Here is a 27,183-nt window from a genome sequence, read left to right as displayed (position 1 = left end):
CTACCCTTGGCCATGCCTCCCGCTGTGCTGCCTGCCAAGGTGAACCCAGTTCTCGCATACACCCGCTCTGGCCAACGTTTCAGACCTTGGCTTTAAACCCTGGGCTCTGAAATCAGTGGTGCTGGATACCCACAAGTACTAAAAACCGAGGGACCGCAGCATTTCTGGACATCACATCACTCTCACCTACAGCTCTTCACCATAGATTTGGTACTGCTTATGTGCAGAGGCACAAAACTCTGTTCGTACTACCCTGATGTTTCGAAGTCTTTCACAGCAGGAGGTACATAAAAGGGGAGCTCATAATAATTTCTGCCTCCTTGCCAGACACTTAAATGCACGTGGAGCTTCTGTAGGACAGGCCGCATAGCTGTTCAGAGAGGCACACAGACCCTGTTGCCAAAATCTCATGGGCTAAAGCCCCTGATCTATCAGAAGACTTAACACAGGATGACCGTGTTTACTGCACACAGCTCCCCAGTCTGTCCCAGCTCCACCGATGACTGAAGGATTCATGAATCAACACTTGAATTGCCACAAAATTTGCATTACAGCTTTCTGAGGCAAAACACAGCCATGGTCTACCTTTAAACCTTTGGGTTCTGACTGATTTTTCAGGAAATCAGTCCGAACCTAATCCATACGACAAGGGAAAGGTGACAGAAAAGTAAAAATACACTGCCAACATACTTTGTTTCTATAAATAGTGCCAATCCTCAACTGTGTCTAAACCAATCGTTAATTAAATGGTTGTGTTTCAGAATAGGAACGGGTCTTTAGAGGTTATGAAGGAAGACTATCACAGGAACTGTGACTGCTTACAGTTATCGTCACGGTTACAGATATTCTTTGTATTTCCCTGTTTGCTTCTGTTTCACTGAGTTGAGAACTATTTTGTGTTAGTGCAATGCATAGCGTAATGGAACCCTAATGCCACACAAAACACAAATAATAAATAGCAAGTAATTTATTTTCCTTACTTTCCAGTGGAGAATTAGGGCATGATGAACAAATTTTCTCCTTGCAAAATTCAGCTGTCCATCCCTGCCAGATCTTTTTAAGCCCCGGTAAAAAAAAAATCTGGGTCTTATTTCCTCCTTGTGCTAAGTGCAGATCATGCACACACAATCATGGAGCTTTGCACCACAACACACCAGAACAGGCAGTGTGAAGTTGAAAGAGGATGTACACTGCACCTGCACAGTATATTCTTAGTGAGGATTTTCCCAGCTATCCCCAAAGAGACAGGTATACGGCAGCTTGGGCTGAGCGCAGAAGGCATGCGTAGGAGAAGCTCACAAGGTCCCAGCATCCTGTGATTGGTGAGCGGTGAGAATTTATCCTGTAACTCTGTGCTTCAACCCTTCTTTTACAACAAAACTGAGTAAAATAGATTTCTCATGTTAAAAAAAAAAGTTCTGTTACAGAGTTCTTGTGCATTTGTACAGCAGCACGGTCGCCATCAGTGGGGATTTTACTGCCTATGCCAAGATTACAAAGACAGGCATGAAGTGCCTGCTCAGTGCATGAAGGCATGCTCAGTGTCAGACTGAGCATAGGAAGGAGAGCACTGGAAAAAGTTACAAGGTCCTTTACAAGGTAATGTCCATTCTCGCTGTTTTCCAACTTATAAAAAGTAAATATGCTCATCTCATTAGAATTATCTTGATGATAGATAAATATACTTAAGGAATTATCTTAATTATACACACCTGAGTCTATTAAAAAGATTCCTTTTGAGATCCCCATCAGCTAAAAAGCAGCAAAGCTACCACAGGCTGCAGCTTTTACATATGGCTGCTGTAAACCATCCAAATCATGCCAGACTGTGAGATTTCTTCTCAACCCCAAAGCAACTGGCAAATGATCGAAGGAAGTTCAGGGTTGCCACTTCCAGTCAAACCTTGACGGCCAGCAGTGCTCTGACTTTCCTTGATGGAAGTACAACTTTGAGTGTTGACAGTAACATATGCTTTTTGTTGCTTCAGAGCCAGCAACTACTTAGAGAAGAGCTGTTTGACAAAGTACCAAAGCAAAGCGAAACATCTCTTAAAGGATCACATCGTAACGAAGCCCTTGGATTTGACCAACATCTGAATTCCCAAGGAAAACCAAAAATATTTCTCCTTCTGATGCCTTAACTTAGTTTACACAAGAAGCCAATTTTCACTTTCTGAAGAGGCCATTACTGCTAACAGTTTTTAAAAGTCAACCAAAGTCAACCTGAACATCAACAGAATGAATGACAGTTCTGTTGCACTTTGTGCTGTGATTGATGCAGACAGCACTTTGGAGTTCAGTAAACACACTCTGATATCTATACAAAGTACTTAACTGTGGTTGTGAAGTGCAAGAGCCAATGTAAAGCTGAAGTACAAGGCTCTGAAAACAAAATGAGAAATAGTTACCAATGTGGGAGGTCATAGTCTTTCTCCACACCCTGCTGTGAACTTTGCTGAGGTTCCCCATGTTGACTCTGTGGCAGCAGATAACAGATCAATCAAACTCAGCACATAACATGATAACGTGCCTTATTCTTAAGAGTTACACAAATTATATTGACACACTCAATGTAAATAAAAGCAAGATAAGCTACTTTCTGTCTCCAAAGCAATAAGGCAGAAATAAATGTTTGATTAGATTGCTGTTTCTGTATTTTTGTTTCTCCAGTTGTGCAGTATTGAGAAGATCTTGTGCAAAAGTGCAATGCCACAATGGAACAGGGGGATGAATGGCTTGAGAGCTGTCCTGCAGAGAAAGACTTGGGGATACTGGTGGGTGAAAAATTGGATGTGAGCCGGCAATGTGCACTTGCAGCCCACATTCTCCCCCTCTACTCCGCTCTGGTGAGACCCCACCTGAAGTGCTGCGTCCAGCTCTGGGGGCCCAGCACAGGAAAGACATGGAGCTGTTAGAGTGGTTCAGAGGAGGGCCACAAAAATGGTCAGAGGGCTGGAACACCTCTCCTATGAAGAAAGGCTGAGAGTTGGGGTTGTTCAGCCTGAAGAAGAGAAGGTGCTGGGGAGACCTTATTGTGGCCTTTTAAAATATAAAGGGAGCTTATAAGACACACGGAGAAGACTTTTTACCAGGGCCTGTAGTGACAGGACAAGGGGCAATGGTTTAAAACTGAAAAGATTTAGTTTGGGTATAAGGAAGAAATTGTTTGCGATGAGGATGGTGAGACACTGGAACAGGTTGCCCAGAGAGGTGGTACATGCCCCATCATTGGAAGAGGTTGGACGGGGCTCTGAGCAACCTGATCTAGTGAGAGATGTCCCTGCCCATGGCAGGGGGGTTGGACTAGATGATCTTTAAGGTCCCTTCCAACCCAAACCGTTCTGTGATTCTATAATTCTATAAAATGTGTACATTGTCACAGATTTATGGGTGAAGTCCTTCCTCTTTGAATGTTCACAAGGGGGCCTCAGACAACTTGATGCCAACCCTGATAATAATACTGTGAGAGCATGGGTGTGAATATTTTCCACAGTACTGTGATGCAATTTCTTTGATCCATGTTAGAGTAAATAAAGCTCCAGTGCAATTATCTGAGATTATTTCAGTGTCTGTGTAAAACATAGATTTGAAAAATGCTCTTACTCCACTAAATTATTTATGCAGGTACAATAACATTAAAATGAATAGCAATTAGAGCAGCACTATATTCCCTTGTCCTGTATTTCCTCTTCCACTGTGAGCAAATCAGAACAACTTCTAAGGAGAAAAGCTCTTTGCTTTGTTTAGGAAAACAAAATTTTAAGGAGAATCCATCATAAAATGCACACAAGTGAAGTACAGACAGTTTTGACTCCATGCTCTCTGCTTCAGAACGTTACCTATGCCATATGGTTTAGTGTTGCTAGAAGAGGAGACAAACAAACACACATCCAGGCAAAGACAGTCCCACATAAATGTAATGGAGTGCCAAAAATACTTCTTACATAAATCTGTTTGATCAGACAGTGGATATATACATTTTTTTCTGTAGTTTTTATTTTATAGCTGGTTTAACCGCAAATTATTATTTAAGAAAGTGTTGTCTCTTTTGTAATAACATTTACTGAAAACTTAAAAATTTATCTTAGGTAAGGGACATCCATTCAAGCCTTTTAAATGCGGGAATCATTTTGATCCGACACCGATTTGAGGTACAATTCTGCTGTCACTACGTCAGTGAAATTTTTCCTTTTGCTTACAAAGAGCACAAGCTGTCTGCTTTCTGTATCAGAATTACCTTCTTGAGTTCAAGTCTCTGAGGTTTTGTGCACTTAAGCCTCTGCATTCCTAGTTACCCTAATCTCCTCTCATTTCAGCTTTTAGCACGTTGTTCAGTCTTAATGGTTTTTAGCCCCTTCCACCTGCCTTCTTACTCAGGCGACTTAAAGACAGACTTGAAGGAAATAACTTCCATCTTTTCTTCCTTCAAATCTCTCCTTAATTTTACTTACTCTTTGCATCCATTTCATTTCAGTCTGTTCAGTTACCATTTTGTGTATGAGCTCCCATCAGTTTAAAACTTGGGAGTCTAGTTCTAATTAGGGCAAGCTGAACTACCGTGTCTTCTATCCATTTTTAAAACAGTAAATAAAACTGTTGGTACTGCCTTCCTGGCCACTGCATTACAGTTTAGGACAACCTGTTCCCAAGCAATAGAAGGTAAACCAGAGAAATCACATTTTTGCCAGAGCAAGCTACATCTATATCAGTAAGTCAAACAAGGCCAAGGCGTGGAGTCATACACTGGCAAGCGATCATCCATACTTTTAAACCGTTATCGTGGTTTATGGTATGGCTTTGCACACACACACTCTCCCAAGGAATGTGGGGTATGTCTGAGGGGCATCAGCTACAGACATAAGCCAGGTCAGGCCTGTTGGTCTCAGGACTAGGAAGTCCACAGGCTGTTTTACTTACTAGTAAAGACAGAGCAAAGATAGTTACAAAAGTCTTTGCAACTGTTTAGTTCAGCAAACTCTAAGTTAAAGTGGTGTAACTGTGAGTAAATCATTCTTTCCTCCTCTCTCCTCCCTACACCTCACTGTTTCCTCCCTCAGAAAATATATATATAGAAAAACATCTGACAACAACAGAGCATCACAGAAAAATACAAAACAGTAATATAAAAAGACACAGTGGCAAGACAATTCTTATTCAGACAGCCAGGACAAATGTAGGAAGCATCTTCAGACACAGAAGTAGATGACTCCTGGTTGTTGGTTAGTGACTTTTTGTGGGAAATCCCTGGGAAGGATTTCCTCACTATAAGAAGTGAGAGCCATTTTCTACACTCTACCCAGTGTCACACTTGTGTTTGAAGCTATAAAACTCTGCAGTGATCCCAGACACCTGCAGCTACACTGGGCCCTGTCCTTCTTCCAAATTTCACATCCATGACTTTAAAATTAGATTATAAACTGCTTGGCTTTGCTTTTTGTTTGCAAAGTGCTTGCTGTGCTTTTACTGACACCGACATTAACTGTATGTGTTTAAAAGGGGCATGTTACTTTTTAAAGGACAGTGTTTGCCTCTGACAAAGAGCTCCTGCACATCAAGTCACCCTCACTGACCTAACTGGAGATCTGAATGTGACTTAAGTGTTCCAGATGTGTCCTTCGCATAAGGGTGAATTTTATTCAGGACTGCCTACCTGAGCTCTGCTCATTCCTCTAGACCACACTACTTCAACTTCTCTTCCTGTTTATTGACATTAAAAGCACTTTTACTCAGAAATAATAAAAAGAGAAATCCAGAAAAACTCCAACCTTTTCTGCAGCAGACAGGCCATTTATATGAAGATAAGATTTGTTTAGTATGATGGGACAGTGATGGAACCCAGAGTCCTTAAGTCGCATTATCCATTTCCTTTTCATAACATACCTTCTTTAGTTTACATTAAGGGGTATGACTAAATCACCTTGTTTATATAAATAACAGAAATACAGAACATGTTCAGGTGAATTGAACAAAACTCCATTTGATGATAATGCCATTTTGTTTGTGTGACATTACTACTATGTAATTCTTCGTGATTATTCAAATGAAATATTAGAAGAAGTCAAGATACAAACATATGAAGGACTTTTCCTCAGAGGAATAGCTAAAGGTAAAGGCTAGAACATATCTGAACATACAATGTCATATGAATATATTATATCTGGATAAGCGAGGGAAAGCAAGTATTTCCTGTTTTTCTTTTAAAAAAGGTTTCTCACTTTCTTGATATGGAACAAACCTCTCATGATGGTGAAGAAGAGGAAGACATTATCATTGATGTTTACATTCTGATTCTTAGATCCCTGTTCTGTGTCTGTCATCCTGGGCTGGGTTACAAGGTCACCAAAGTCAATGGAAAGATTTGTGCCCCCTTTTCCACATTTGGAATTTTCCAAATACGTACATAGATATATAAAACAATATTTATTCAATTTAAATCTGTTGTAATGAATCTAGAAAGGTTTCTTTCTGTGGGCTCACTCATTGCACTAGTACTGAAAAGACGACTCATACAGGGAACTAGTGAAAATTTCTCTCCTGCCTCATTTAACATTAAGTGAGGGATAGGAGGAGGAAAAGAAGGTGGTGTCCAAAAGGCTGATTCTGCAGAGCTTCGTCTCCCTGAGCACCCTCTATAGTCAGCAGAAACAAACTCCACCGTGGGGGTGGCCAGGGAACATAAATGAGAAACCTGCTCTGAATCCTTCACTGAAAGATTTTCTCTTCCTCCATCTTTTTACACAGAGGTAGGTCATGGAGTAGCTTATGGAGGGAATGTCTCCCAAAAGCCATGAAAAGATACTTCAGGGAACCAGTCCTTTAGTAGCTGTTAGCCAATGACAGAATCAAGATAGCTAAAATTCCTTTCCTAATCCCCAAATTATTTTTTTCTTTAATTATTAGTACTACTTTTTTGACAGCCTCTTAATAGTGGGGTTTTGCTAAGGCAGTTAGTTTCCCTTCATTTTCATTAATGTATTCCTCTTTGGTTTTAACAGAGAACTAAATTAAAGTTTACTTCTTTTTTTTACGCTCACACTGTGAACAGTTCCAGCACAAACCTGGAATGGGGTTTGCTCTCTAGCTCAGGCACCCTCTGCTGGTCTTCCCAAAGCAAAACACAAAATATCAAAGAATATTCATTAACAACCAACATTTTTAAGAGAAAAATCCAGTTTTCTGTTTCTAAACCTTTTACTATCAGAATACAAATTATGAGGAAGATCAGCTTTGGGGTTGTAAACTGAGTATGGGGGAAGGTTTTTCATGAATTCAAGAAAATAATTGCATAATCAAGCATGTGAACCTGTGGAATTTCTCAGGCAAAAAGTCCGAAAGTGAACATGGCCTAAAAAGCTGATCACAGTCTGACCTGGCTTTTAGCAGAACCCTGTGATTGGCATTTTAATGAAGACATTATGTAAGGAGCCCTAGAAGCATACGCTACTGGGGACTTTTTTTCTGTGTATCTTGGTTAACAAAAGTCATAGGCAGTAGTCCTGCTTAGACAGTACATATTTTAAGGAGGTAAAGAGGTAAGGAGATACAGTGGCTAAATATTAGCTTCCATTCCAGCAACACAATAAACAGAGAGCTGATCTAATTATTCATCTGGGAAAATCCCTGGGTTTTCCTGAGAAGTAAATTAGAGCATAGTGCTTTTGTAATCAGCTGACGGATAAGACATCCTGGTGTTGGGAGAGGGTAAGTTTGGTGCACCTGGTACTCCAACAATCCCTTTCTGTTAACCAAAACCAAGAAAAAGCGGCTCTAAGACTGCTCTAACTACTACCAACATCTAAAAAAGTTTCCTGCGCTGCCCAGGATCAGGCAGATGTGGGTCTGTCAGGAAGGTGGCCCTGTTGTGTATAGGACTGTATGCTGCACGAAGTTTTGTTTAAAATCTACAGGGACCCAAATCCAAGATGTGTACATGATTTGATGAGCATTTCACCTATTCCACTTTCTGAAGTCAATTTTTCCTTGGCACTAAGCCTCAGTGCAAGCAGCCACGTGCTTTACTGAGGATCCATCAGCTTTCTGTATATGGTAGCACACGTGTCAACCCAGAGAGGTTCAGAAGAGTCGCAAAAGTTAGTAACATTTTATTTTGCATAGCTGAATTTTTTAATGATGTTAAAAAGCATTTTACATGACACAGCAACAGGCAAGATACTAGCCACAAGTATTTAAATCAAAGCTATGTAAGCAGCCTCCTGTTACCCTTCCTGGGTAAGTAAATTCTTCAGCATACTGGAGAAAGTGCAGTGGAGGGCCACCAAGATGAAGAGAGACTTAGAGAACTCTTTGTTCAGCTGTGAGAAGAATAAGGCAAGATTTTATTGCTGTCTTCAACTGCAGACTCTTTTCAGAGGTACATAGTGATAAGACAAGAGATAACAGACACAAATCGCAACACAGGAAATTCTGATTGGAAACACAAAACCAGGTGCCCAGAGAGGTGGAATTTCCATCCTCAAAGATATTCAAAACTCGGATGGACAAAGACCTGAGCAACCCCATCTCGTTGGACCTGCTTTGAGCCAGGGGTTGAACTAGATGACCTCCAGAAGTCCCTTCGAACCAAAATTATTCCATGATTTTATGATAAATGACTACTTTATCATTAATCCAGCTTAAACTGATGAAAGTCATTTTGACAGTACTAATGCTTCCCTGAGCAAATAAGAAATTTAAACCCAATCCAGACTCACTGAGGTCAGTGGGAATCTTGAGTATAACTTGAAAGGCATTGGATCAACTTCAACGCTTTTAGGATTCATGTTCAGAAAAGATCCTAAACTTCATTTTTGTAGACAGCATTAGAAATTGCATCAGGGTGGTGGTGTTTTTTACTGTGGGTTTCTCAGTAGGTTGCTTTCGCAGCGAGATGAGAATGAAGCATTCCACAACCGCTATCTGAGTATTCACAAATTCTACCTAGAGAGTTAGCAGCAGCATGGAGTGTTTGCTCAGTGCTCTGAAGGTATGTAACTTTGCTTTTCAGTTTGCACTTGCAGGAAAATTCCTATTTGCTAACTGTTATTGGTAATGAACCTCTCATCTAACTTGGGTTCAGCTCAGGTCAACTGCTAGTTTCATGTTGAGACACTGTCTACATTAATTGAAATTTGTGGCATAGAATGGCAATCTTGTGACCTCTGTAGAGTGAGCTAATGATTCCAATCCCATTTTCAGCAGGCTGCTGTGAATTAATATCACCAGTGCTTTCCCTTTTTCACATCATCGTTTTTCTCATCTTTGTAAGACAAGCTTTTTTCCTCTTCCTTAGCTTGTCTCTTACAAGGGATTATATTATTTATTTTGAACATAAAACAGAGTAAAACAACACAAGGGAGTAATTAGAATATGACATGATAAATGTCAAGTACTAACCAATTATTTTGATTATTCCTATAAAGGTTAAAAAATGCAAAAAATAACTGCATTTGTAAAAATATAATGTATGCCTTTACACACACAAATATAACGGAAACATAGATTTATCTTAATAAATGCGTGAGTGATATAGTATGATGAATGAAAACAAGCAAGAAAACAAACATATTTGAAATCCTGAAAAGAAACCACATTCCCAAATCTCTCAAGAAGTAGTTGAACTCCTAATCCATTGGATTAAGTGAAATTTCCTGAGAAAGAAGGATACTTTTCTGTTTAGGGTAGAGACTCAGATTATCTCCAAGTAGCATCCATGTTTTGAGTAATACTCTGATACGAAGCTGCACCACATTACTTGCACTTAAATGTTCTACAAAAGATATAATGTGACCTGGAATATGAGATTTTCCTTCCCTGATAGGTTCCTCCTCCCGAAACTCTGAGCTTCAACTGCACAACAAGCAGTTTCTTTTCATAATGGCCCTTACTGCTTTGCTAATATTTTGTTCTGCACCATCCCCAGAGAAACACAACACTGTCATGGGGGGTGGGTGATGTCATAAAAATGCTAAAAATCCAAATTACTACATGTTTTGCTTTCCTAAGAAAACCATCACATATAGCTTGTGATCTCATATCTATTTTTAGCATGTCCTTTATGCCAGCAAACATGAAACAATGTCTTTACTTCTTACAGTCATACCACATCAGCACCTATGTAATGAAACTAAATTTAAACTTCAGTTACGTTGTCAACTAAAAAAGGCGTAAGTGGCAAAATCCAGCTGCGGAACAGGATTAGCCTTTAAATCCTGGACTCTCCAGAATCCTTGGTACTGTGTAAAACCTATTTTGCAAAATACTAAGCAATGTTCAGATTTCAAATATCTCCACACCTTGGCTATTTGATTCTGCCATGTTGCTTTTAGTTTAATTTAACTGTTTAATTGACACAAAAAAATTATTTCCTCAGCTGTGTCCCAGCTAACAGGCTTGTTAAAAGAGACAACTGATTGAACAGATTTATATTAATAAATGTAGCAAAAAGTAAGTTGTGTTTGGTTGTACAAAGAAGGTGACCAGATCCAGCTATTTAAAGAAGAAAAGGACGAGTAACAGAAAAAACAGAGTTTACAGAATATAAATCTTATCCTCTCATCAGAACTAATCTCCTTCACATCTGGAAATTCCAGTCTTTATCGAATTTCAGAATCTCTTGCTTGAAAGTTAATAATTATAAAACTCTAAGAGCATCATAAGACTCTTGATGACTCAGTATGAAGTATTCTTATGCATCAACAGTCTGACATGTAATTTTATCTGTGATTGTTAAGCTAATTTTTAGGTTAAACAACTGACAATTGTAGGCAGGCCCATTAAAATTGGCTGGGATAACAGCCGTTTTTACAACATGCTAATGACTAAGGGTTTGATCCTGCAATGCTGAGGTCAATGGAAGCTTTGTCACTGACTTCAGTGAGGATACAGGCCTTCATGCACGGACTACTAATAGCAAATGAAAAGAGCAACTTACATATACCCTCACATTTTTAAAACAGAAGAACCATCTAATGAACGGAATAGGCTAAAGCCTAGCTGATAAAATATTCTAGTTGTTCTCCACAGCTTGTCTTACAGCAAAAGATCTTGTCAAGAAAATTAAACTTTCAGCAATTGAACACAAAGACTTCACCATGGACAGATGAAGATTCAAAAAAATGTATCCCCTTCAGGTGTTGGAAGGAACCATAGAAAGGTGTCTGTGCTGGAATCCTGTTGTGTGTGAATTCGACTCAGCCTTCGGAATACTTCAAATCCACTTCTATTTTCTACTAATGTTGCTTTAAGCTGACTCATGGTTTCTACGCTGAAGCGCAATGCAGATGGTCCCCATGAGACCATTTACATCGTACCATCATGGATCTGGTAGACAGCACAGGGGACAAAATGAATTGGCATACCCTGGAAGGCCATGCCAGCACTTCTTCAGACACCAAGCATGTCTGTTTTGTCCCTTTTTATGTAACAGGTTCAGGGCACACCGGCTTTCTAGCAAGACTTTTCCACTTCAACTACTGAGGCAGCTGAGATTCTAAAGGGTGGGGGGAAAAAAATCAATATTTAAATGGTTCTCTTTTTTCCCTCATTTTTCATTTTCTTTAAAATGCTTGTAGACTATATTGATGTTCTTTTTTAATTTCCCCATTTCACATGAAAAGCAAATTTTCATGGCCACCAGGTCTTCAGTAACATTTTGCTACAGATAGAAGGAACCATGTGAAATGCAGGTGATTTGCAGATGAGCTCTGAAAACCTTGACAAACTGCATTTATCTTCCTGAGCTGCCTGAATTTTTGTCTTCTTACTTTTGTGTCAGTTTTGGACTTTTGTACAAATTGGGAGGTGCCATGCTTTTCCCTTATTTCACATAGAAAAAAGCAGGAGAAAAACGGCCGGGCAAAAATAATAACAATATACTAGAATAAAGCTTTATATTAATTTTCAGCATAAAAGGATTTTCCCTCTATTGATATTTAGGTCTTTCCGTACTTTGCTTTTGCTGATTTTCCTGAATTGCAGGTTACTTCCATCAGCAAATTCTCACCGGAAAAATAAAACTCATGACTGAGCATTGCTTTCTGTCTCTTTCAGCTAGAGTAAGAAAACCACAATCTAATGCCCTAATGATTTTGTACGTAATTTTGTAGAATTGAAAATTACTAGCATTTGTTTTTAACAAATGTCCTAACTGTTTGAATGTTGTTTCAAAAAGCTATCAGGAGAGCATAAATCTCGTCTCAGAGGGCCCAAAGTGTGGCAGTTTGCATAGCACTTTTTCAAGACTCCAGCAGAAAGCAAATATGATCAGAACTGCTGCATTTCAAGAATGCAGGACGTTGGCATACCATGTTCTTCAAAAGTCCAAAGTCTTTGTGGCATCTTTCAGATAAATTCAGTTTGGATACAGGATACACCCTAGGTGTGCGCTTGTGATGATTTAAACATCATGTGATTATTAATCATAGCTGCAGTACTGGCATTTTATGGAGTTCCCAATGGCACAGCTGCCTGAGCAGATACCTACAGATGTCATCACACCAGGGTGTTGCAGGAATAGTACCAAGAAGACGTAAAGCCTGCAGCATAGTCATCCAGCTGGCTTTTAGATTCCAAAAATAGGTACAGCCCACTGGAGGAGATGGGGCAGGGCATCAGTACTTCACAAGCCATGTATAAAGTGGTGGCAAGCTCATGATCACACTATTACAGGCCACACATATCATTAATATGAAGATTTCTATTAGATAACCTCTGAGCACCACAGGTAATTAATTAATTTTAGCCATATGAAAATTAAAGGTCTAGTCTACGTGGTCATCTCAGCTTCTTCTGTAGTCACAGAAACTACAGAAGAGGAAAAAGTCACCTTCAGAAGGCAACTCACCCAACCTGCTTTAGATACCAACATAAGCATGGGAGTAACGATCATCTGAAGGTGCCTGTCTCTCTCCACTGAACCAACACAGCCTGGACAACAGCTTGATTATACATCTAATATTTAGATGAGTGTTATTAGGTGATATAAATCCTATTCCAAACAAAACAAAACCCCACAGTCTACCAGCTTTTCAGGTTGCAGAGTAACTTCAAATACATTATTTCCCATCTACGTCAAATATTCATGGTAGACAATAAGAGAAACAGGGACAGTACGTAAGGGAAGCTGAAAGCAAAAGGCTCTGCTTTTCCTGACCTTTTGAATAAATGACATGTGAGACACTGAAAGAAGTACAGCTTTTTCACTTAGGGATCAAGAAATCTAAATCATGCGACACAACAGTTAATATTTGATCCCTCTTTAAAGAATACACAGGCAAAATTCTCATACTTCACGATATACCTTATAATAAAAGAAGTTTAACCAACTGGTATTAAAACTGAAAGAGTTAAAAGGAGCATTGGGCAATACCAACACGCGAAGATTACAGCAGACTCGTACAGAACATGGCCATTACGATGGAAACTGATTCCAAAACGCAGTTAAATTGCTATGTGATCTCAGTAGCAACTGCAGTCCCGTATTCTCTTTTTATGGGAAATGATGTCATTGGGAACGTTGGATAAAGTGTTGAATTTTCTAAATTGACAGTTTCAATGAATACATTGGACAAAATCATCCGCCTGCAATAACCAAGTGTGCATAGGTGGTAAGTATCTATTTATTTAGGTACATAGATTTTTTTAGAAATACTCTTGGCAAATACCATCCATCTAAAGACTTTTTTAAAGCTGTAACAGGAAGCAGAAAAAAATGCTCTAAAAGTAATATTCTCTAAAAATATCCTGTGGAACAGCACATCATTTTAAATATGCTTTATTATGCTAATAGAAATTTCTTGTTCCAAACAGTGAAATACGATTCTTCTCAATAATTCCGTCATGGTTTATGATGCCGTGCTGAAAGAGTTTCGCAATGGTTCTTGTTAGGGCCTCCTTGACTGCAGTGCTAATGACTCTAGTGACCACAGGTCCCAGTCAGCTGTATCCCATCTTGGTCTACAGCTACAGAGCAAATAAAGAGTTGTATGCTGGGAGATGTAGTCTCGTCAGCTACAAATATGCATAGTCGAGGCATATGTTAAACACAGCTCTTTTACCCTAATTAACTGTGATGTTTGAATTTCTTATAAGTATTTATTACCGTTGTCAGTACAACAGGCCAGGCAAAACTAGCAAACTAAATAAAAGTTACACTTTAAGAAAATACTGTGGTAATTTGACTCCATCCAATTTCCCAAAAAAAACATATAAATAGAAAATGACAGCAGCAAACTCTCTGCTGTCATTACCTTCCTGCAGCTTAAAACTAGGGCGTCACAAAAAAAGCTGGGCCATGTTTTCATTCACTTTTATTTAAAAAAACACACAAAAACCCAGTTGCAGGTAACATAGAATCTAAATGAAATCCACAATTGTATGTAATTCAAAGTGTTAGGAGAGATTTATTAAAGTGGAAAAGGAGGGTGAAAAATTAAATTTATGTTTAAGTGTAGAGGTTAAAGACGCATGGCACATGCCTGCAGGAACAATTCTGCATAATCTCTACCTTGTCTGTATATTGTAGAAGGTTGCGGGGGGGAGGAGAAATGCAGTTTTTACAATCTGAACTGCATCAAAATTGTAAGTAATTGTCTTTGGATACCAAGAGGAAATTCAAAATTGCGTTGACAAAGATTCTTGGAATTACTCCATGACCTTCCAAAATCTCCCCTTCATTGTGGAATACGCTGCATATATTCTGCTCCCCCACAACATATTTTCAGAATATTTTGCATTTAAATCTCCCTGCAGGGTTGTTTCCACTAACAAATTTTGCTGCATTTAACTGCAATTCAAAGCCTGAAAGAGTATAACACAACCTCGAGCACCATTGAGTGGTGTTCAGTATCACGCTAACAAACACGATTAGGATGAATACAGTGAGATCAGCTCCAAACATACCATTCAGTCAGTCAGCAATGGAAACTGGAGATTTTGTAATCATGCTGAAACACAGTTTATCTATTACAGGAAAGCCCGACAACGATGAGGTTTTGTTATATTTGTTACAGGTTTTTTTAGCTATCTCTGGGTAGGGTTTTGCTGGTTTTGTAGGTCTTACCTGCGCAAGAGCCCTCCATTAACTGTGTTCAGTCTTGGCACTCTGGGGTTGAAGCTGCGCTGATCCCCTACAATGGCTAGGGGAACATAACCAGCAATTTGAGGGCTTTCCAAACATTCAGTTTAGGCAAACCTGAACATGTGGCTGTTTGCTCTGATTGCTGTGAACGATGGAAACTATCTAAAGTAGATAACCTTCCCAATTCTTTAGCCGAGTACCCTCTTCACCCTTCCCCAGCCCTCTTCAGTATCTCTGCCTCTGTAGTCAATTCCTTCTTCACAGCCTCAAAACTTACTATGCATCCCCAATCCTTCCTTTAAAAGCACTCCTTCTCGCATCCACTCCACCTTCAAAAGTCCCCAGCCCCGTGATTTAACCCTGGCTTGCTGGAATTAGCTGCATGGAGCATTCCCCCCGGCCCGAGTCACCCCTCTCCCAGCCAGGCCCTGCTCCCACTGCAGCCTCCTCGAGCATCCTCTCCCACAGCCCCACCACATGCACCTCCCCGTGGGACAAAATACAGGTTTGTCTAATAGCTTGTCCTCTAAATTTGTTCCCTGCAGACTGTCGGGGGCAGTCGCTCCTGGAACATACTCCCGTCCCTTTTGTCAACAGGCCAGCCTTCATCAAAAGGTAGCTGAAAATCATGGGATTATTAAACCCATTATGCGTTCATTACTGGTAATCCGCTGCTGATTTTGCCAGCAGTTGTGCTTTCAGGAGGGAAGCCTGCAGGGCTCTGGTTTAGGCGGCTAAGAGGATATCCCGGGATATCCCAGCGTGTCCCTGCAGCCGTGCGCCTACCCGCGGCTTTGGGGACGGGAGACGAGCAGGGTGCCTCTTCCTCTGCCTGTCCCCGGCAAGGAGCAAGAGGCGCAGCTCCCCACGCCGACCGCCTTCTCAGGGAGACGGCCCCGCTGCCCGCTCCCTCGGCGTCAGGCGAGCAGCGAGCGGGAGCTGCCGCCACAGGACAGGGACGGGGACCGGGGACGGGGACGGGGACCGGGACCGGGCACAGAGGCCGCACGCACTCACCCCGGCCTCTCCCCTCAGGGAAGGGGGCGGTGCCGGTGACGTCTTCGCCCCCCCCACCCCGCCCGAGCGCGTGCCTCTCCCACGCGCTCCGCTCATGCTCAGTGCGTCCACCTCCGGGGGAGGGGGGGAGGGGGGGGCGGGACACGGGACGGCGGGTGATGTAATACCGCTAACGGCCTCGCTCCGGCCCCCCGCCGCTGCCGCCCTCCCCCTTTGCAGCCCTCCCAGCCCCAACATCCGGGCATCCCGCCCGCCGCGCCACAGGCGGGTTTTTGCCCTGGCAAGCGGCGTTTGTCGCGTTTTGGTGTTGTGGGGGTTTTCTTGGGTTTTGGTTTTTTGTGTTTTTTTTTTTTACCGAGGGGGGAGGGGCGGCCGGCGCGTGCGCACGTGCCCCCGGCGAGGAGGGAAAGGGCGAGGGGGCGCGCGCGCGCGCGTATTCGCTCCCGCCTCCCTTCCCCTGCGGCGCGCGCGCGCGGTGGCCGCGGCGGGGGAGGGGAGCGGCGGCAGGCAGGCGCGGGGCGGCGGCGCCCGATGCGCCTGCGCAGAGGGGAGGAGGAGGAGGCGGCGGCGGCGCAGTGCGTGTGTGTGTGTGCCTGCCTGCCTGCGCGAGAGGCGGGGGGCGGACGACGCTCCGCGGCGCTGCGCGAGTGGGCGCGGAGCTCGGGCGGGCGGGAGGGGGCCGGGGAGGGGGGGGCCGGCGGCGGCCGAGCGGCGGCGAGCGAGGAGGGGGGAGAGGAGCGGAGGCGAGATGAGCGCTGGGCTCCCCCTGGGCAGAGAGCCGCCCTCGACAGCCGCCGCCTGTGAATGAACTGAGGCGAGGCCGCCAGCCGGGTGCCCCCCTCCTCCTTCCTCCCCTCCTTCCCCTTCTCCCCCGGCCGGGCCGCCCGCTGCCGGCCCCACCGCGGACGTCCCCGCCTGCCCCCGGCCTCCCTGCCCCCACGCACCTTCGGGAGCGCGGCCCTGCCCGCCACAGCCGGCGCCGTCCGCCGCGGCCGGGGGGGTAAGTGGCGTTGCGCAGTGCGGGGCCTCCGGCGGGCCGGGCTGAGGCGGGGTGAGGGGGTGGCGGCGGGGCCGGGCTACGCCGGGGTGCTGGAGGGCCGCGTCCGCCGCCGCCTGGGCCCCGGGGCCTGTAAACAAGCGGGGGCGGCCTGCGCGGGGGCTGCTCTCCCTCTCGGCTCCGCGGGAGAGGGGAGGGCGGTGGCGGGGGGTCGTCCCTCCCGTAGCCCGGGTGAGGAGCGAGCCGCCATCCCCGGCGGCGGCAGCGGCTGGCACCAGGTCGGGGCGGCGAGAGGGAGGGAAATGGGAAGGCGGGCGGGGGGCGGCGCGGGTGCGAGCCTGCTCGGGATGCTACTGCCAGGACCCCCCCCCGGGGCTGAAGATGGCCTGGCCGCGGGGCTCCGCTGCGCAGCCCCCGCATTGCAGGCGCTTTTGCAAAAGGGTGGGGGGTGGCACGGCAGCCCCTTGGGGCTGGGTATGGGGAAAGAAAGGGAGGAGGAGGGTGAGCAGAGGGGTTTGGGCCTGGCTCAGGTAGCAGCAGCTTTCCTTTTCTCCCCCACCCTCCCGCTTCTTGGCCGATTCAGAGTTCATTTAATAATGGCTATAAACAGCCTCCTCTCCCATCGCCACCCAAACGCTTGGGGCACGGCGCTGGGAAAAAAAACAAAAACACGCATCTATTTATAAAGCACCCCACCCTAGCGAGGGTCGGAGCATCAAGCACTCCCCAAATAGTGACATTATTATGCAGCGGGCGGTTTTCCTTGCTAACGCCTTTCAGGCGTCTAAAGTTTGAGAGAGATTTTGCTGCCTTTGAAAACAATGTCGTGAGCAAAGGTTATGCTGATGATCTGTGATCTGTCATAGCGTGCATGTTAGAAGAGAATGCTCTCCTCGATTAAAAAGTTGTCCAGTGATGTACTGGATAAATGGGCTTGCATGTTAAATGCCAGAGGTTGTGAGCATACATCTAACCTTTTTATTACATTAGCTTGTATTATAGTAGATATGATACAGCTTTAAGACTGGCTGCAGGTTAATAGTTTCAGAAGAATTGATTTTGTAGACATCTGTTCTTATGCATTTGTATTTATTTAGTACAATTAAAGTATTTCAGTGTTGCCATGTGTATGGCAAAATTTTGTCGTTGCAAAGCTAATGTTTAAGTTTACAGTAGTACTTGTGAGGAACTAATTTTTTTTTTTAGTTGTACCTTTTGTCAAATGAGAAAGTGCTGGTCATTCAGATGGCCTGTGTGGTAACCTCAAGGTTTAAGGTCCTATATGTCATAGAAAGGAATTTTTTATTGTTATTTTTTTAAGCAGAAGGCAGTTTTAGATCCTGAGAGCAGTAGGTTTGAAGGTAGGTGATATGTCTTCCTTAGGTTGTGATGTTTAGCATCAGAGTAAGTAGAATCGTATTATAAAGTAGAAGTTCTAACTCCTGTGTTTCTAGGAAATGACTTCCCAGGTATGAGCCCATGTAGAACTTCCCTGAGCCTGTACGTGTACCGTTTTAGTGGTTAGGTGGCTGAGGCAGGATTTGTGAAGGACTAGTGAAACTGAAGCAAGACAGCTGCTGTTACTCAGGACCCTGTGTGAATTGCCAAATAACCAAGAATTGTGCAAGTTCTACCCGCATTTCTTCTCTGATAGCTTCCCTTCTGTTACTATTAATAGTTTTTCTATGAATAACATCAGAGGCAGGGGATGGGGGGAAAAAACATGGGTCAGGGAAGTTTTACATTTTACCTATCCAGTCAAAGTAGCAATCAAAGGAAAAGTGTTGAAGGAGAGCAAATTTGATAGGTGTACCAGCATTCTTCACTGGGGTAGGGTCAGCTGCTCCTAAAGCTTTCCCTTCCAGGCCTTTCTGGGTCTACCTTTTGTATATGAGACTGGGCTAAGAGTAAAAGACTTGCTGATGCATCATGCCAGTTACTGATGTTTTCCTCACAGACATAGAAAACTGATAAAACCCTCTGATAAACGTAGCTTGTAATGGAGAGAGCTGGTCTGTACTCTCACGCTCTTCTGGCATAGCCATGTTTTTCTCGTATACAGACAGGGCCTAGCTCTGGTTAATAGGTTTAGTCCTTTGGCTGGTGGTTGGTAAATCTCTCCCCTTGAGGTACAGTAGAAAACTATACCTGTTTTCCAAGTATTTACTTAACTGTCTATAGGTAAGCTTGAGATACTTTTGTTGAAACCGAGGAGGAGAGGTGGAAATGCCAAATGACTGGTGAAGCTTGCAGGTCTAAACAAGCAGAACTCACTTAGTGCAATTTGAATTAAAGCAGAATACAAAAAAGTTTTTTCTATAAAATCAAGCTAGTTGCTTCTTATCTGGAGTGCAGCTTATGCACTGAAGTTGAGTCATTCTTGCTGAGATAGCATTTTACGAACTGTCATTAAAATGCTTAGGTATTTAACTCTGGCACAGTATAATTTGCAAACTTATGTAACTGGTATGTTTTTGAATGCAGCTGTCAATAAGCGATCTTATTGCACTTTTCCTTTCTAGTGGAACTAGGAATATAAAGCAGCTGCTTTCACAAGATGACCTAAATATAAGCCATTTAACAATAACATATTTCTGGCTAAAATATTGACATTACTATTGACTTAATTTTTACATGTTCAAGTCTATTCTGATGTAAAAATGTTTTTTTACGTAATTGGCTAAGCAGAACTGCATTGGAATTAAGTGATTGAACAATGCAGGTTGTGCTATGAAACAGGTTTTGGAATGGGAAGTACTGTAAAATGATTGTATGCATTTTGTCTCTGCAGACCTGCAACTCATTTTAAAGACTTTAATAGTAACAATGTTTGAAGTCAAGACAATAGTGGCTCAGCATAGCTACACCTGAGCCAAACAACATTTATTCTTACCGTTGCATGTGGCCCTTCATGATTTTTTGCTCCTCTTTTCGCATAAATTGTACTTCACTTTTACATTTTTTTTAAACATTGGTGTATCATCTGTAACTGTTTTTAAATGATGCAACCTGTAGTCTCATTTGTTCTTTTGAAAATTAGGCTCTTTTTGGATACTGCTTTGTTGCTGAATTCTTGCTGATCTCTGTAGGGTTAGTCACATGATCCAATTTTCAGTTAAAAATACTAGGATAAGAAATAAACATCTGTAAAATTTAAACATGCTTAACTAAAATGCTCTTCATTGAAAGAATGGCAAATTGCAAAGTATAAAGTCCATATAATCCATATGTAATCCCTGAAAAAAGGCCGGTGATCTTAGGATATTTAGAAGATCCAAGGAATGTACATAAAATGTGATTTTTATGGCATTTTATGTACATTAGCCAGTGCATAAAAATATTGTTTAAGAAGGATTCATGTATTTGAGCCATGATGTGGTGTGGATCACAGCGGAGATAGCATTATCTCCTTGTAGCTTCTTTATGTTGTTCCTGTTGCTCTCTGTCTGGAAAGGAACAATTTGAGAGTTATTAAGATTTACTATAGCTAAAGTAAATAATTTAAATCTTAAGACTATGAAGAATGTTTAGACCAAGGAAATTGTAATCGGGGCAGGAGAAGAAAGCAAGTGTGATACCATGGGAGTGAGTAGACTGATTTTTGTTCCTGGATAGAGGTAGTATCTGGCTGAGTGGTACTGGTGTTAAACCAGTACTGTAAGGTCTGCTTTCCTATATTTCTGTCTGCTATAAGGTCTGGTTTTCTATTTTTCTATCTGCTAAATTCTGCTCTGTGTTAAACCACATAGTAGGTTACAGATGTCTGTTAAGTCTCTATCTTTTTTTTAATTATTATTATTTCTGTATGTGTTTAAACTGAACAAGCCTTTGTTTTACTGGGTGTTCATTTTAATTGTTTTGTTTTCACGTACCAGTAAAATTAACTAATGGATATTTCAGCTCGTTACTGAAGTCTACAGAACAGAGTGTGTTTATAAATACATGAAACAGTTGCTCAGATTTTTTTAACAGCTCTTCTAAAAAGGTGTTTATATGTGACTAAAACAACAGAATAAAAACTTCCTTCATCTACAGATAGTTCCAATGAAGTACACTTCTACTGTTTAGAGTGTAAACTTTATAGCAGTATACTAGCAAAAGAGCATCTAAGAGTGTGATACAAAGGAAAAAACAAAACTGGCTAATCAGGTTTCACTATTGAAATGTAGAGAAATGCTAGCAGTTTACACATAGAGGAAAAAGTACATTAGCCTCTTTATTGCTAACATCTTAGTTCTCAGTTCAGGTAAGAATATTTTTAATAGATAAAAAGGTCTCTAAGATAATAGTTTACAAACCCAAGAAACTCAAGTGTAACATGACTTGTATTCTGATAGCTGCAGTTTAAATAAAGCAAAGCACTTAAACGTGGTTATGCTGATACGCCACGTGCAACTGAATTATGTGGGACTACTCAGATGTATGTTGCTCTCATGCTTAAATGCCGTGCTGGATTGTGACCTAGAAGATGAAATGTGCTTTCATGTGTGGGTCTCAGCTGTAACTTGAAGGATTTTCTGTATCTATGCATACAATTCATTTTAACTGCCAACTGTACTTTGATGTGGAATTTGAATGGTAGTCTGTATTCTTCTTGATCATGTATCATAGCTATTTGTGCATAAAATTCCGTTGTATTTTTTACTTACAAAATACCCTAAAATGCAATAGCCACAAGAATTGTGTAAACTGTGCCTAAGCTCTTTGTGTTTGGAGATGCGTTTAAGGAATTCTCCAGCTGTCTGCAAAGTTAAGTAAAACCCAATCTTTGGAAAGGGGTGCAGAATGTGGAAAAATGTGGGCAGGTAAGTGGTTAGTGTTAAATTGTAGGAGCATTTCATGAAGAAAGAATCAGTTTCTATTGCTAAATAACTTTCTGGTTCCCCTAATCAATTATAGTAACTATTTGGACAGCCCCTTCTTAAAAATCTAGTACTGCTGCTCTCTGTAAAGAACCATTCTGAGGCTGCAGAATGAGGCCCTGGAAGCTTAGGTTATGCTGGCATTAGCACTGCTTGTATTTTGAAGAACAGGTGAATTTGACAATGTGCTCATTCAGTGACCAGAATATTTAGAGCTGCAATGAAGTCAAGTTTGGACTGAGGAGAGCACCTTACTGCTGCCTTCATCATAGGCAAATCTGTCAGCTCTGCACTGATAGTGATAGAAGTGAACTGGGTAGTCAGTGTGACCCTCAGAGGAAAGCCTTCTGTCCTGGAAGTTGTCTGCATAAAAGGCTAAAACAGTAGGGGTTTTCCCTTGGTTTCTTATTTTATATTTTTATGTAGTCTTGGGAGAAAAATCTACTTTATTGGCAGCAGTCATCCTCTGTCCTTGTTCTTTTAATGAGATAGGAATGCTGGGGATGTGAGGGCAAAATAACTTTGTAAATAAAAGCTCTGTGTGTGTACAAATGAACAAACTCTGGCTTTTCCTAAGCTTTGAGGATTTGACTTCCAGGTCTTAATGTGCTTCTGGCATAGTTTTGATGTCATTTCCTTGCAAGCAAAGCCAGGTTACAGCTGTACACTTCAGAACATTTCCTATTTTATTCCCATGTGTAGTCATCAGGTTTTAAGTCTCCTGTATGCTGCTTTTCCTATATCCTCACCAGAATAGTGGTAAGCGTGCTGAGATTAGAACCCCACAAATATTTTCATGTAAAATGAAGGGTCTGGGAAATTGCTTATGTATCTTACTTTGAATTATTTCATAATACTGAGTACTTGGCTAAACGGGAAGTTTTGGGGCCTTCATGCAAACATCGTCTTCTAGTCATTGGGCGCATGCATACTGGTTGCGTTTTCTCTAAATAGTTTATTTTTATTTTACTCCCAAGCACTATCTGTATAAACTTTATTTTCACTTGGGTTTTATTCTTCCGTATTGATAAATAAATTACTCATAAGACAAATCAGAAATAGGTGGCTGATGCTTACTGTTGAAGTTAGGAAGATGTGAAGTTTGAAAGCTTTAAGTAATTATTTTTTAAAAAGAGCAGTGACCTTGGTGAACAACTAGAGACGCAAGGACTAAAAATTAAAGAGGAGATAGCATGATGATTCCATGTGTTCAATTTTCTTTAAGGTATATAGGACTGTATTAACTTAGATTTAAGGATATTTGTTCTGAGGTTATCAGTGAAACAGTGACAGAAGGATGGTGGGATTCTATAAGAATTCGTACACATTACCACAGGCAACAATACCAAATTATGTTAATTGTAAAAAAAGTGGCAGTTTCCTGAACTTCATCACCACGGATGAGAGAGAGTGTATGTGAGTGTATTTTTTTTTTTTTGCTGTATTTCAGGAATAGTTCGATTAATGCACTTGGTGTTCTGTTGTTTTTTAAATTATTGTTATTTAAGCCTCCCTTTGTTTTTGGAGTCTCAGCGAATAATCCCATTGGGACCTTTTTCCATGTAGCGTCTTTTTCCTAGTTTATTTTAACACTTCAGCTAAAACACTGACAAAGACAAATTGGCAGTAGCTTGACTTGACTCCAGTGGCTTTTGAACAACCTGAACAGTCCTGGTCATTTTAGTAAGTCATTCTGGTCTGGAGACTTTTTACCCAAGAACTTCACTTCCCTCTTTTGGGTAGTGGCAGGATGGGCTAGGACTCCAGTTCTGTCTGATTTTTCTGAATAGGTCTAGCTGAACTTGATAAAAAGGCAAATGCTTTTTGTTTGTTTGGGTGTTTTTTTTTCCTGATGCAGAAATAGCTGTGGAATAGTGTGATTCTTTCACTAAAGAAAATGTTCCTCTGTGAATCTCGTGAAACTGTATTGCTGTGCATAGTTCTGAAATAGCTGCATAGCACTCTGTACTCTTTCTGACATGAGCAGTTTGGTTGGAATTCTTATTTTCACTTGTTTGCCTTGCTCTTTCAAAAAATTTGAATCTTAGTGCATCTCATTGATATATAACATGAAGCAAGGCCTTTCTTTCTCCCAACTTTTGTCTACATAGACTGCAGCTTCCTTGGATCTTCCAGTTCCTTTTTACAGTGCTTGCTTCAATGGGGCTTTGAATTTTGGCTGGAGTCTGCAGGAGTTTGTGTGCTATTAACAAAGCAGTTGTCTAATCTCTGTGTCTAAAATGGGTGTCTTTTGTTTATCTTCCAGCACTTTTAAGTAAGAAATCTTTGGAAAATGAAGTATAACCAGAAAGGTGCTGAACTAAACACCAGCATGGGCATGTTTTCTGCTTATTAATGCTTTCAAGCAAGGACTTTGGCTTTTTCATTCTCATACTGTTCAGACAGCAGCATATGAATTTATGCAGAGCTACCTCATTGATTTTCATAGTACTTGTTAATGCCATTTTGGTTGTCTGCACAGTTTTTCATAGTGATTGGGCTGCTTGTACTTTGATACTGCTGCTTAGTGGTTTTTTTTCTTACGCTTTCCCACCTCTAATTTGTAGTACAAATATTTAGAAAGAAGCAAGAATTCTGCCTGGGCCAAGAAATACTACCTTAATTGTGTTTTGAAGGTGCCAGTCATGTCAGGATCCTGATGAGTGACTGGTACTTGCGGATGCAAGTTGTATCTCCTCTCAGAATCACTGTAGTGATTTTTCTGTTCCCAGCAGTGGTCCTGGTGATTCTGGAAAGAAGTTACTTTCTTCAGTAACTGACCATAGAGCAAAATGAAAACAACTCCATAAAGAAATCTTGAAACTACATCACTGTCTTTCAGGTTTTCACTTGCAGGAACAATTTGTTAGAGCAATGAATTATCTTTTCCAATGTCCAGAGCTTTGTTTTTCAAATCAGATTACATCCATCTCCTTTGGAGAGAGTTTGAACCTCAGCCAACATACATTCATATCAAGAATAGCAGCTCCTAGTTTAACCTTGGAACAGGTTTAGTTGTCTGCAGGGAGGTAGGTAGGAGCCGCAAAAGATGTTTTAAGAAAAAGCTGAAACATGTTGTTGGAGGGAGGGTGTTAACTTAGAAATGGTTAGCTTCTGTATTCCAGAAGACTTCTGAAGGCTTTAGCAATCCTCTCCTAAACCCTACCTACCCCGCTGTACACACACATGAAAAATAAATTGACATAGGAAAACAAGTGGGATAAAATATTTTGCTGCTTAGTACAGGGAAGCATTCAGAAAGGCTGTCAGCTCCTAGCAAGGAGAAGGGATTTTAAGCAGAAGAGAAGTTATGTTTAAAAAACAAAACAACTCGCAAAACAACCTAGCTCAGTGAAATGACAGTGCCAGTGGACCAGCTATCACGAGGTCAGAGCTCATAGGTGTCTGTATCAGAGGTGCAGTGATTTAGTGTTTTCTGCTGTGGTATGAAGTTGTAATTGTAATCAGTGTTGCATATTAATTACAGGGGGAGAGGGAGGGTAAGTGGGGAAAGGTTGAAGCAATTCATACTTTCCCTTGTATACACAGTCAGTAACTTGCTTACCTTTGGGGTTTTTTTGCCCTGTCTTTCACTTGCGTCCATGTATAGATGTTCTTGCCTGGCTGAAGGTCTTTTTCTGAGAGCTTTGATATTTCTCTTTACTTTCTTTAAACTAATGTTTCCAGCTGTCAACCTTTTCCTGTTCCCTTTGTCTGCCACATGCCATAGCTCCTACATCTGTCCTGAGGCAAAAAATTGTTAATGTTATTACAAACTTTCTTACCCCTATGGCTAGTTTCTTCTTAATGTTCTTCTATTTGTAATTGTCGTATTGAAATATAACGCAGACTACAGCTGCATCTCCAAGAAGTAAGTATTCTGGTGGGGAAATGGTGTGTTAGCCCATGTTTATTAAAATAGCCTCATTTCTGTGTTCTGTTTGTTTTATTTCTTTTTCATAGATACTTCACATCTCCTAGTTGGCCATGTGTTCCTGTGTCTGAAAGTACACATTCAGAAACATCAACTGTAATTTTCAGTACTTTATTGATGCTGTTGAGCCGTGAGTGCCAGAACTCAATCATGTAACCTCCAATAGTTTTTTAAATAGTTTCATTGGCAAGAAGCTTTTTCATGACTTCATTCAGCCCATGACTGCAGTGTAATTATGTCTCCTCATCTGCGTGTTCTGTTTTATTTTAGTCATTCTTCCAATCCCTGGGATGATCTCTGACATGTTGTTAACATTAATTGATTTGGGGCATCCAGTATTTACTGTCAGATTTTCATTCAGCAGGCGCTAACTTCTGAAAATGTTTCTGCATTTGCACAATTACATGCTGACTGGTTACTTCATCCAGCCCGCTTAAGGCAGGGGGAGAAGTACCAAGGATCAGATTGGAGTTGAAGTGATCAAATGCCCTTTTTCTATTCAGTAGCAGTCTCTGTAATTTGGTGACTTGCTCTGTGTCCTGTAGTTCAAGTAAAGGCTGTAATCTTTCTTTATGGTGCTTGTGACAACACACAGGGTGTAATGTCACTTGGAGAATTGTTCCAGGAAGTGGGAGTATGGGGACATCTCTCACCTTAGTTTGAACAAGTGCCTATGACTTTAGTGAGGTTCATATAAGCAGCTTATCCTAGTGGAAGGAATACAACTCGAACATTGTTTTAAAAGGATTATTAAATTACATGTTGTTAAAGTACAAGTTTCAGATCAGAGTGGTTGGTTTTCTTGGACAAGACGATGAAATCCTTGTCTGAATTCCTTGGAAAAATAGTCTTTTTACAGGGGTGCATGGAGTTACATTAACTGTCCTTTGTGAACAATTTAAGACTTAACTTCATTTGAACCTTCAAGCAAATGAATAAGCAAATAGCAAACCAGTAAAATTTATTTTCGTGTGTATCAGAAGGCATTACAGTTGTGCTGTCTGGATAGCACAATTTGAGGGACAGATGAAGAGATTTCATGCATTCCAGTGATGTATCTGTGGTATATGTATCCATGGTCCGGTATACTAATTACCCTCCTTTTCTTTGCTGCTCTGTTCTCCAGTTGTGTCTATTTTCAAGAACTTTAGCTACTGACTCTTTGGCATGCTCCATTCATTATTTCAGTTTTGTTTCTAATGCTGCAGTCCTTTGAATTTTGGCAGTCTTGTGTTTTATCCAAGATCTTGTTACTTGTGTTGATTTTTCTAGGCCCTGTAGAGTATTCTTGCTTTTC

General features: G+C 41.4%; 2 protein-coding genes across 7 annotated transcripts in view; one reads left to right on the top strand and one right to left on the bottom strand.

Annotated features, from left to right (window-relative positions):
• DHRS7 (dehydrogenase/reductase 7) overlaps window positions 1-16,122 on the bottom strand; it is a 38,505-nt gene extending 22,383 nt beyond the window's left edge. The window contains exons 1-2 of one of the 2 annotated variants that reach the window (XM_072864446.1): window positions 16,094-16,122; window positions 15,059-15,134 (exon numbers count right to left, since the gene is read on the bottom strand). In XM_072864446.1, coding sequence (XP_072720547.1) covers window positions 15,059-15,077 — 19 coding nt within the window. In that variant the 5' untranslated portion in view covers window positions 15,078-15,134; window positions 16,094-16,122. Of the gene's footprint in view, window positions 1-15,058; window positions 15,135-15,862; window positions 16,066-16,093 lie in introns of those variants that run through there. The other variant, XM_072864444.1, reaches the window with a different exon arrangement.
• A 552-nt stretch (window positions 16,123-16,674) lies between these two features.
• PPM1A (protein phosphatase, Mg2+/Mn2+ dependent 1A) overlaps window positions 16,675-27,183 on the top strand; it is a 30,594-nt gene continuing 20,085 nt past the window's right edge. For 2 of the 5 annotated variants that reach the window (XM_072866078.1, XM_072866075.1), the window contains exon 1: window positions 16,675-17,093. The gene's annotated coding sequence lies outside the window, so the exon portion shown is untranslated. The remainder of the gene's footprint in view (window positions 17,094-27,183) is intronic. The other 3 variants (XM_072866080.1, XM_072866074.1, XM_072866079.1) reach the window with 2 other exon arrangements.

Source organism: Ciconia boyciana, chromosome 6 (genome assembly GCF_034638445.1).
Source record: "Ciconia boyciana chromosome 6, ASM3463844v1, whole genome shotgun sequence".
In the NCBI taxonomy this organism is placed as follows: Eukaryota; Metazoa; Chordata; class Aves; order Ciconiiformes; family Ciconiidae; genus Ciconia; species Ciconia boyciana.
This window is presented reverse-complemented; position numbering and strand designations above follow the sequence as displayed.